Source organism: Rhinolophus hipposideros (assembly GCF_964194185.1).
Source record: "Rhinolophus hipposideros genome assembly, chromosome: 6".
Lineage (NCBI taxonomy): Eukaryota > Metazoa > Chordata > Mammalia > Chiroptera > Rhinolophidae > Rhinolophus > Rhinolophus hipposideros.
Genome location: NC_138052.1, coordinates 24,630,550 through 24,642,975, shown reverse-complemented (window position 1 = coordinate 24,642,975; position 12,426 = coordinate 24,630,550). Strand labels below are relative to the sequence as shown.

Genomic DNA, 12,426 nt, shown 5'->3' with positions numbered 1-12,426 from the left:
AGCATTAATAAAAAACAACAGAAAAACAAACACACAAACAAAAAAACTGTCTAACACTTCTAACACATTTTTTGAATTTATAATTCTAGTGGCACCATGTTTCTCTGAAAATAAGACGGGTTCTTATATTAATTTTTGCTCCAAAAGACTCAGTAGGGCTTATGTTCAGGGGATGTCATCCTGAAAAGTCATGCTAGGGCTTCTTTTCCCATTAGGTCTTATTTTGGGGGAAACATGGCATTACCTGAGCTTTCTCTGGAGGTCTTCCTGTCTTCTCGGACATGTGTCAATCAGATGACCTGGCATACTGTATGTATCAAGTAATTTAATCACTAAGCCCATCACAAGTATCTATTGAGCATCTAACATATGACAGACATAATTCCAAGGACTGAATAAATAAAGGTAAATAAGAGAGACCTTAACAGTTTTCCTCTAACTCAGAGGAGATGGGCAGTAAACGTGGAAACAAATGAATCCTCCAAACAACACTTGGAGAGGGGTAATACCCCCACTTTAAAGATGAGAAAACTGAAGCTTAGTGAGACTGCATCCTACCCAAGGGTATAGAAGTAATACATATGAGATTCAGGCCACATCTCCTAGACCCTGAAGTCCATGCTCATTCAATTGTATTAACTGTCTCTAGAATTGATGACATGAAGCTCTCCCTTAGTCATACTGAGCATGTCTACGCAGAGCCTCATGAAAGGGTCTGAAAAAGGAAGACACAGAATTGTCAGAGAAGTACTTGAATGTCTTTCTCCTTGGAGCAAGACCACTTCGTAGCCTGACCTGGGCTGTCCTGCAATGCAGAATTGCAAGTCCTTTCATCCCTACCTTTCCATGATGGCCAGCAGGTAAACATATTCATTGGTGGGAGCTGATTAATGCCTGTCCATCTGATCATCTTAACTTTAAGGGCACTGTTTTCTATTTTCCACACAGAAGGATAAAAACCAAACTGTTGGATAGACTTAAGGATTAAGTAAAACACATAGCTCAGGAAAAATCCCACTTCAGTGTCAGAGGTCCCAGGAATAGGTGGGATGGTCTCTGCACAAATTTACACGATAACAGTCAGGTGACATTGATATTGGTGGTAGCAATGCAGTGCAGGAAACAGATACAAGAAATGCAGGCATTTATTTTAATTTTTTTGACAAAAACAAATCACATCTAAGGTGCTTACTATAATTAGGAAGGATGGGGAACTAAATTCAAATAAGGAAAATGATATATAATTTATTCAATTGGTGGGACATTCTATACAAAAAACAAACAACCCTCCACCCCACAAAAAATAAAAAATAAAAATTTAAAAAAGCACACAACAAAACACTAAAAACCTCAAAATCCAAAAAACTCAAAACAGGTATCAGCTTGGCTGAAACTCTTTGCATTCTACAGAATGGACACCGGATGGCAGCACATAATAACAGCAACTTTGTAACTGCTTATCTGAAGAAGGCTTGATGGAAAAATGGTCCTTGAAATATTCATTATGGTTATAAGAATCTGTTAGCTTGAGCTCTCGGTTTAACATAGCCATTTGCTCTAACATCAAAGCTTTATTTCCTACACTCACCTCTCCTGTGCCTTCTTTAGGTAATGATAGAATGGCAAACCAAAAAGTCAGAGGAAAATACGTGTGAGATTACTTGGTGAATTTCAGACTCTCTTTGGGCTGCCTGCCTTTGTTATCTGACTTGGTCACACTGGATTTGCCTTGATTCTGCACCAGTGGTGGGAGTGAAAGTGATTTACTCCAGTGTCCCTGACTGATTTACCGCAAAATCCCTCGGATACTGTTAAATGTTCTGACTCGTTCCCGAACTGGTAGGTTAAGAACTTATTTCTTCTCTCTCATATTTTAAGCTTGTAATTTATCACTTCTCAAAGGAGGGTCAAAGAGACACTGAGGTATAAATACATACATCTCTGTCAGTATTGCAAGAAATGTGAAAGCTTTATATATTCAAAGAGTTATCAGATGTTGGAAATTATAACAGAGCATATGATGGAAATCATAAAACTAAAGCAACGTTTAACAAATTAATCTCCATATTATGTACTCTTCAAATCTTCCTTCTAGTCCTCACTACTGAACACAAAAAGAAAGAAAGGCAGAGTCAGACTGGAAGAGAATTTACTGGGTAAGTTCTTATTAGAAAGTAGTAAGAAAAAAATGAGTTCACGTAAGAAGTATGCTTTGGCATCAAATTCTAAAGGAAACCTATGCTGAGTAACAACTGTTAAAAAGAAGAAAAAGATAACAAGCAAACAAAGTCTAACAGCTATGGGCTCTAGGATGAAAATGGGCACTAATAACATAACCACTGTATTGCCTTTATTTTACTTCTTTTTATAACCCTCCACTGTCCATCTTTTCCCCTGCAAGTACTTCGTTCCATGCTGTCTGAAGGGCAGAGCAGAGTTAGAGCTTCATGTGAGAAGATGTGCAGAGCATAAATGGGACAATGAAGGGGAAGGCATGAAGTGAGGGAGGTAGAGGGAGAGATAAGGGTACAGACGTAGCCTACATGCTGTCAGGTGCCTTTGCAAAATTAAAGTATAGAAATTAACTTTTCATTAGGGTCTTTTCATATAGAGCTTGAGAGACTCCGGGGTTACTTCACTTTTGGGGAGGGGAGACCACAAGTGAAGGAATGCCTAAACTTCATCAGAAAAGCTAAAGTATGTTTTCAATGTATACAATTAAAAATTAAAGTTGAATGATGAATATTTTTGGCTTTCAATCCTGTCTGTGATCAATGGGGAAATTTGTAGAATTTCATTTCGAAATCAGGCTAAATTTATGGTCCTTCATGAATGTAAAACATACTCAGCATTTTGAGTCTTCCCTTCACCCAGTTTTATTCATATTCAGAGATTGGTCATACTTTTCTTAGAGAGAAAGAGAAAAAAAATATGAAAAAGGGAAGCTAAAACAAAAAAAAGGAAAATTGGAAGGGAGAGGAATGAAAATAAGAACACAATACTCGATGTGGATGACCAATCATGGATTTAGCAGTAAGAAACTATAAATATTAGTAAAATAATATTTGTTATGTTGCAATTGAAGCCCTTGGTATTGTTGATGATACAAAATAAAAGGACAATTTTAGCTCCCTGGCCTCAAACGGCTTCTAGCAAGAGAGAAAAAACTAATCTACTTCAAACAGAGGACAGGGCTAAAATCTTAGACTAACAATTTGTACAGTAAGATTTGGGAAAAAGGAGAGGTTAATATGAGTGACCAAGTTTCTCTACTTGTAAAATTGAAACTAATAATACAGTCTCTTTTAGAGTATTATTTCAGTATTATTGGTGAAACATTTAGACAAGTGCTTGGCAGAGTAAGCATGTATTAATACTGCTTATTAACTCATTAAAATGTATAAAATATATTAAAGGACTTTGATAAATAAAGAAAAGTTTACCAAAAGAAATTTTATATGAGATACAAATTATGGTGTACTATTTAATAGTTACTAAATTATCTATGGGATAAAAACTACACAATTTTTTTAAAGTTATGATTAAACTGACCATTTTGCTGTCAGTGACAAAAACATACAGACTCTTGGGCAAACAACATGACCATGCGTAATAATCATTTAAAAATTGTCATGTGGTTTAACAAAGTAATTCAGGCTTAGAGTTTATCTTAAGAAAATATAAATGAAAATTGGCAAGTAATGGAGGTTTACTGCATTTATAACTACTTTAGTATAAAACTAGAATCAACTTAAAAATCAAATAAAAGAGGAGTGTAGGAATGGTTCATATATTACAGTGCCATCAACATGGTAGAATATTATATGTTCTTAAACATGGTGAGTATGTCTATAATATTCAATTTTTAAGGGTTTATAATGAAAACAAAAGCAAATCCCCAAAATAATAAACAGTAAGATTATGCAACAATAGGGGTCAAATTTAAAGATTTCTGGACATTGAGGGCTTTCATCAGAAAGATAAATAGAAAATGAGAGACTTGGAGGAGATATTTGCAAAGTCTAAAGTTGGCAAGGTATTACTGTTTAGAGTCTATTAGGAGTTCTCTCAAAAAACAACAGTAAGAAATAATGAAAAGTAGTCAAAGTTTGTGCATAGGCAGTTCTCAGATATAGAACATGACTGACTCTAAATAGATGAAGTGAGCTCAACTGAAATACCAATCAGAGGAATCAAAATAAATGCAACATTGAAATAAGGTTCTATAGCCATCAACTTGCAAAATGGAGAGTTATGTGAAGTGTGTGTTGATATGATTATGGTGAGATGGAGCCCTTCTGCAGTGTGTAAGGTATGAATCGGTGCACTCATTCAGGAGAAAGGTCTGGCAGCAGCGCTCCATGGATTTATAAATGTGTGTACCTTACAGCCAAGCAATTCTTCATGCCTGGGTATATGCACCACTCACAAGGAGCCATATATGTGTGGTTTATCGTAATGTTTGGGATCTAAGGAGTTAGGGACAATTTAGGTGCCCACTGCTGGGAGCTTGGGTAAGTAAAATGTGGTATATGTATACAATGGCAAAATGGGCAGCAGGTGAAATAAACAGACTCATTCTAAATATACTGATATAGATAGATGTCTAAACACTAATATTGAATAAAAGTAGTTAGAAACAGAATGAGGTTTATAACACAAAAAGGCTTATGCAATTTAGAACACATTCACATACATACACACACGTACAACTGCACACTGTTTTCTAGAATGCCACACGTATAGCCGAATGAATAAATGGGAAGTGAATTTGATGAACACAGATTCTACAAAGGATTGAAGTGAGGATTGGAAACTGAGAATAAAATTGAATGAGCTAAGGGTCCTGCCTAAAGGATGTTAATCCAAGGACACACCCTGAACCTCAATTCTTTGCATCTGAGGTTAAAACAAAACTAAAAATAAAAAACTAAAATTTATATAACTTTAAATGAAAAAAGCTGAAAGAGTTCATAAAGGCATGCAAAGTGATTGAAAGAACAATGAGACTATAAACTACTTATTGTTTATATGAATTTAAACTAGAACACAAACATGGTATGCAAACTGATTAAAGTAACAACAAATAAAACAAACACAAAATGGTATACATGCTGATTGAAACTACCTAAAAATATATTCATGTGAGTTGGTTAGGGAAAGAATCCTGTTTTGTTCCTCTCCTTTTTCTTGATACCACGTTGTTCAAGGGTCTACTGTACTAAGACCTATATGACAAATAGGAAAAAATCTAAAATGGAGATAATTTGTTCTAAACATTCCATACATACACAATATTCCAGCATCTTTCTCTGCCCTCCTATGAGCCTTATTTTTTTCCTTTAAGGTTTGTGCTGCTGTTCACTGGGGAATGCTAATTACCTTTTCTAACTTCTCTCATCTACTCTATGTTCATCTTACCACCAAATGAGGCTACTTCAAAATTTTTATCCTGACAAATGATTTTATTTTCCATCTGCTTTTGTCAGATGGTTTTTATTTTGGCTACATATATATTTCAAATCCTCGATCCTTCAAAAATTATGCTCCCGATTTATTATAAGGAAATTTTCTATACTGAAAATGAGTTTATTCATCCCCTAATCTGTTAATCCTAGAAATCAAGAACTATTTTGTATTTCTTTGCATTTTTTTTTGAAGAATTCAAGTCCCAGGGAGACAAGAGCGCTTCATTTATGTATTCTGTGCAACAATAAAGAATATAGTACCTATTTGGAAAATTATAATTATAGTAGAAATAATATTGATCCTAATGAGAGCAGAGTATATTCTAGTCTTGAAACACAGAGTCATCTTTTCCAAACGATATTGGTGATGCAAGTTGAGGAGATGGGGAAATAATATAGTTATATAAAAGTGATTTAAAGAACTTTTATTACCTTAGTTTCTTTCCTCCATCAGCAATTTTAGCTTTTTGAAGATAACCTTCTTTTTCAACCATCTGCAAGAAGAATGCATATGTTAAAACTGTGACAAACTCCCATGCATTATTAGTTTAAATGAACCTATGCTTTTCAATAGTCATTGCAGTGATAGAAGTTTCCAGTCATAGAACTTCATTAATAATGCATATATAGCTTATGGGAAGTGCCTGCAAGATCATAGTCATTACAAGCCCTTAAATATCCAAAAGAAAGATTACAAAGAGTAATGTGAATGATTTGTTAGATAGTGATACACCTTTACTCACTTTTCCTTCTGGGCATTGAAGTAACTTGCTTACAAAATTGATTAACAATGGTAAAAGAAAGACAATTTAATGCCTTCCTTAATTTTACCGATTATCCTTGGAAAAGTTGTTTGTTTTGTTTTGTTTTTCTGCTTCTCACCCCTGCTTCCTTATGTACCCGCTGAGGCCCGGGATCAAGAAGAATTCAGTGGAACCAAGAAAATAAGCCTCTTGAACCACGGAAGTGCATTTAAAACTGACATTTCATGCATTTTTTTCAGTTACCAAGAGATGCTCTGTAGAACTCACTTGTTACCTTCTATGGTGTGTGCTTGCTTCCTTTCCTAATTGTATGTATTGGCTTTCATTACTAATACATCTGTAAGTTTCTTAAAGGAGATTTAATAATTTGTTATAACTCCACAGAGGTTTCGTGGAGCTCTAAGGTAAATAAATACACAATGCAAATTGTGATGTGTTGACTCCTGGAAAAGTCTATAACAGGTACTTTAATTTTTTAGCATACTATTTCTAGCTTCCCCTTGTCCCACACCCCCCATCCCAAGTCCTTACCCTCTGTGCCATCCTTTCATCTTGGTGAATCACTGACACCTTGTCCCCAAGGTTTTTTGCAAAAAGCTTTAAGAAGTTCCCTGCCTAATATCAAAGGAGCCCACTACCTCAGTGCCACCTTATATGCTTTTCCATTGAATACTCTAACTTCACCATGTCTCAATCTCACATACTCCTAAAATATATTAAATCTATTTTAAAATGCAATTTGTCTTGTTGTTAGAGAGTCCTTCCATGATTCCTCTGCAATCTCTTTTAGGGACCCCCATCCTGAATCTCCATTTTCATTCTGACATTGGCACTGTCACAACATTTATTGGATCATATTGTAATTGTCCACTTTTTGGTTGTACCAGTTCATGTACTGTGACATTACCACTCACACCTGGATTCCCAGCACCTGGAGTACTTGTTGGCACCAACAGTCACAATGATAAATATTGTTTGAACAAATGAGTGGATGAATAAATGGCTATTTAAATGTTTATTTAAATTTTTATAGGAAATTGGACAAGCCAAAAAAAAAAAAATCATCTGCACTATGACAGGTGAAAAGAGAGATATCTGGGGGGTAAATGAGTAGTCCCAAACCACTAAAATTTCTCCATTTAAGAAATTGCTATTTACAGACACTCTGATATAGGTGAGATCTTTTCTTACTTGTTTATCGTTATATTCCTAATACAAAACACAGTACTTAGACTTCAAGATATATTGGACAAATACATTTTTGAATAAATAATGAAGATAATAAGGATGACTTATGATAACCATAGCAAAGCATATTTCATGTATCTTCATTTCCAGAAATTGTCTTTCACTTCAGCATGCTCTACACAAGCGTAAAGAATCTAAGGAAACTCTCTTGCACCCTTTTTTAGAATCATGTTAATAGTGCCTTGTCTGTATTTGGATACATTTAATTGCTTACATTCCCCACTCTTTATCCTATGTATACTGTCCCTTTTTCTTGGTCCCAAGAATTCTTATTCATTCTACCCCCTAAAACCCATATAATAAGTTCAGTGTTTAACTCTGGACATCACTGGTTTCTATAGATGTTTGGCAGAAAGATTTTTTCAGTAGCCATTAGCATCATGGTGTGGGGTGGGGGGGAGAATTTCTTTCCTTAAGAATGTATGTTAAGAAATACTGTTATGTAGCTATAGACAAAATTTATTTTATTTAAGCTTTCTTCTGATGAAAATAAAATAGTTACCTAAAACCTGAATTTATTTACCAAAAAACTACAAAACCTCTTGACCCATCATAAAAACTGATGCATGCATTCTCAGCTAAGAATATTGCTTTTTTCTACCCAAAAAATATTCACTAAAAGACCACTGGGTGGACATTTAGTACTCAGAGATGTATTATTGATGATCCTTTCTCTAAAAAAAGAAGAGAAATATGAAAAAGGAAAAGCTAATACTTTTTCAGGGAGAGATCAACATAAGCAGGCTTGAGTTATATACCCTAAAATTCTCTCTCCTCGAATACATAATCAATGTTTCTCCAGATACTCCTGGATCTTTTAAGATGCCTGAGATTGCGGTTAGAGGTTGGATTTCACGTTAGGACCCTATACATGTGACATCATTGCCATGAAACAGGCTGAGTCATTCCCCATGATCTTGGGTCAATGCAATACAAATGACCACCCAGAGGTCTCAGTAACAGGAAAAGGAAGAGATAAATAGCAAGTTAGTTATCTTCTCCTATATCATCTTCCAGAGTCAAAGCTGTCTTCAGTGTCATTAGAAGCTAATATTTCTTCTACTATATACTTTTACAGACTACACTTACTACTACCATGCATATTTTTACATACATGTATCTTCATGCACATTTCTACATGCAGCTATGCACATATATTACCACTTCTGAAATCAGGTATTCATTTCTCTCCATTGTTTCTTTCATACTTGATGTACAGTCATTCATTCTTTCAACAAATATTCAATTAGTAATATGCTCATCCACTTAAATACAGCTGCTCTGTTCACAATGGGATTGCAAAGATTAATAGGGAAGTATTGATCTTATTGAGGCTTATATACTTGTGAGCTCACATTCAAGATACTCTTGTTCTTTTGCGGGGGACTAAATACCATACTCCCCTCCAGCCATCTTGGAGATTTACACCAGCTTTTACCATGGACTAGGAAATTCCAAACAGGTTTCCTACACGGAAAGCACTGCACTATTTTAAGTCTCATGCTGGCAAGCAAACATCCCATAAGGTAGGCTTAATTGCTTTATTATTCCTTGTTATAATACTTTGAAATATCTCACTATGTTCTAGGCACCAGGAATCAGTTATTCTGGGAAGCTCATAGGAGCTAAAAGAAGTATTATGGCAAACAGAAGATTGCTATGCATTTTGTATGTGGGTTTACATATGGTACCATATTAATTATTCTAATTATTTATTCCTATTTTATGTTAATTCCTTGGTTTGAAAGGACAATGATGTATACATTACACTTGAGTATGTTGCTCGTTGAGGACTCCAATGGTTCTATCTCTAGTAATAGCTTCAGGTCTAAGTTTAGGATGCTATATGCCAAGTTCTGGGCCACCTTGTAGGTCTTTAAGGTAGTGACACTCCCTAAACTATGTATACTTAAGAAATATCAACAATTTTTAGAGGTTGAATCTGGTTTCTTGAGCTATTTGTCCAATGTTCCTCAGAAACCCTATTTAATGCTAAGTGGCAGGAAAGATCAGCAATTTGTCCAGCTTGGATGCCAGCCAGCCTGCTGGCATTGAGGAAGTACTCAGCACACACAGCTGCTCAGATGCAGATGAAAAGAATGAATGGTGGTAGGATATCCAGATAGCGCCTGTTTATCAACCTAAGTTGGAGGCTATAGACAAGGCAGGAGAGCAGAAGACAACCTTTGATTAATGTAACAATCATGGCAGAGAGACCAGCCTGTAATCATAAATACAGACACTGTGATTTTTTTATGTGCAGGCTTCACACTGTTCTCAGATAAAAGAAGCAGAATTGAAAACAAGAGGTTTTCATCAACACCAAAAATGTTCTGTCAAACTACATGTTTATAAATGGAAATGAACTGAATCTAAGATTTTCACCAGATTTTGATGAGAAGGGATTGGCTTTTTAACTCCAGAACCACAAAGCCCTTATGCCTTATAATGTTTATGGTTTTTCTCCTTTGTTCTGATTCTGTTTTCATTGGCAACTGTCTGACTCCTAATGCAGCTTCCTAGATCCTTTGATGTAGAACATGAGGGACTTAACGTCTGTATATCCACTATTATAAATTTATAAATCAGAATTATAGTTTATACATCAGACTCCTACAAATTTGGTTACCGTGAGATAGTCCATAGGAATCATTATCTCTTTAAGCCCTGATAATATTGATAAACAGAATTTTTCTAGACTCACAAAACTGAGACAGGTCACAGCCCTACACTGAAGTGAGCTATTCAAAGTAATGCCACCCTGTGAAACTCTGGCCTGCTCCTAGGAGAACTTTGCATCTTTTCTCTGTAAATACAACCCTAGGCTACTATAATTTTCAGATATAGCATTTAACTGTTTTCCTATTTATTAATGAGGAACTAACTATATATTTACTGAACTTTTAATAGATTACTTTGCTGATAATTTCATTTTGATAGTTTCTATTACAAAGCTCAGAATGAGGACATATCTGGTTATATCATTTTTATCCCCAAGTGATGCTTCTTTTTCTTCTTAAATCTCTTATTTACTTCACCACTACTCACAGAAAAAGATATATCTGTCTGTCTTCTTTCCATTGGCTTTCTTTATTTCTTATCTTTCTATTTTTAAAATAAAAATTGTACTTAAGGGGTACAACGTGATGTTTTGATGTACATATATACACAGTGAAATGATTATTATAGTCAAGCTAATTAACATATCCATCGTCTCACATAGTTACCTTTTCTTATCTTTTCTGTGGCGAGAGCACTTGAAAGCTACTCTCTTAACACATGTCCAGTATACCATACACTATTGTTAACTATAATCACCATGCTATGTATTAGATCTCTAGAACATATCCATCCTACGTAACTCCATTGGCTTTCCTTCTTGTGATACTGTCTTTAGGTTGGACCACTTTCCTTTTGAAGATTCATTGCTTACATTTTTATTCTCAGTCTCCACTTATTTCAATACTGTCTTTTTTTTTTTTTTTTTTTTTTGCTATACCAAATCTGCTGACCATGTGTGTGGACTTACTATGGACACAATCCATTAGGAACAGAAATTAAAGGGGAGAATTACCTTAAAAATCCAGTTTATCTGTACATCATAGAAAGCACTAACTTAAAAAAAAGAATTAAATGCTTGACTGTAGAACTACCTTACTTACATATAGCTCCAGAATGAAATAAGATGTTTTTAGAGATATGAAATACAACATTTTTGCCTAATGTAAATATATAATTTACTTTGTGCATACTTTTAAAACATGGTGAACCAAAATTCAAGTTGGAAACAATGATTACATGAGAAGGAGAGTAAAAGAAAAACAAAGAAAAATGATTCTGCACCATGCATGAGTGGTGCCTGGGAAGAAGCAACTAAGCATTCTCCAATAAATTGTCAATAAGCTGGTCTTGATATCGAATCTCAGAGTTAGGAATGGTTTGCTCATTGTAACTTATTCATAACCATCAGTATACGTGTTGCTCAGTGCTTTCATGGAAATTCTCCTTCTTTTGCTTTCTCTCACTCAGGAACATGGTGGGCTTTGGAGTTCTGCTGAATGTCTTGAACCATTTTTCAAATGTTGGGTTTGGAAAAGCACAAACTATGTTTTTCCAAATGCTTTTCTTTATCATTTTAAACCCCTATGAAGGGAAAAATTACCCACATGTCTGATTTATTTACCTCTAACTCATCAAAATGTCATCTTGTAAAAGCTACTATTTGATGTTTAAAAAGTCCTATAACCTGTTCCTGAGCCTTTTATCTTGTAACCATTGTGTTTCATTTGGTCACACTCAAAAATTTAGGTTAAGTTTGATGAAGGCACCTCTTTGTGTCTCAGAACTTTTTACAGTCTTCTAGAGCCTTTTCCTGTATCTCACCTCTTCTTTTCCTTCCTCAGTTTCTCTCTTCTTTCCCGAATTCTATTTGTTTTTTCCTGGTTTTAAATATGAGTATGTTGCTCGTTCTTTGCCTGTGTGTGGAGTTCAGTGAGAATGGCCTTCCCTGTTACTGTCTGGGCAATTTATTAGTGTAATTTGTTGTTTTGTTGTAACCTAATTTCAGTATAGGCAGTAGGGAAGGAAGGATTGTGTAATGTTAACAGCTATTTTGTTGTTGTGTATGTTCTTTTTCTCTACTTTAGGGTTAAATAAATTTTAAATGTGGCCTGGATGGGAGAAATTATTATAACCCATTTCTGTGTTTTCATGGCTTCTAAACTCCTTACCATTATCTCCAGATCCTTCGTGATTGGAGCTCTGCCTCTGTGCCCATGCTCCTGACGTATTTCCCTATTGTAGCCAGTGTGTGATTCTTGTAGTTTTTTTAATGTAAGAACTTTGTTCTGATCTCTACACCTCTATCCTTTCTGTTTCTTCTGTTTGCATCATTCTTCTTCCAGTTCTTTGCTTGACAAACTATTTATCCTGCAAATCTCATTTTG

The 12,426-nt window shown here is 35.0% G+C and overlaps 1 protein-coding gene across 3 annotated transcripts in view; it reads right to left on the bottom strand.

The window, feature by feature from the left end:
* The window catches only part of ARHGAP15 (Rho GTPase activating protein 15), a 625,881-nt gene that overhangs the window by 525,890 nt on the left and 87,565 nt on the right, over nucleotides 1–12,426 (bottom strand). For all 3 annotated transcript variants that reach the window (XM_081052847.1, XM_081052846.1, XM_081052848.1), the window contains one exon: nucleotides 5,901–5,962. In XM_081052847.1, coding sequence (XP_080908973.1) covers nucleotides 5,901–5,962 — 62 coding nt within the window. The remainder of the gene's footprint in view (nucleotides 1–5,900; nucleotides 5,963–12,426) is intronic.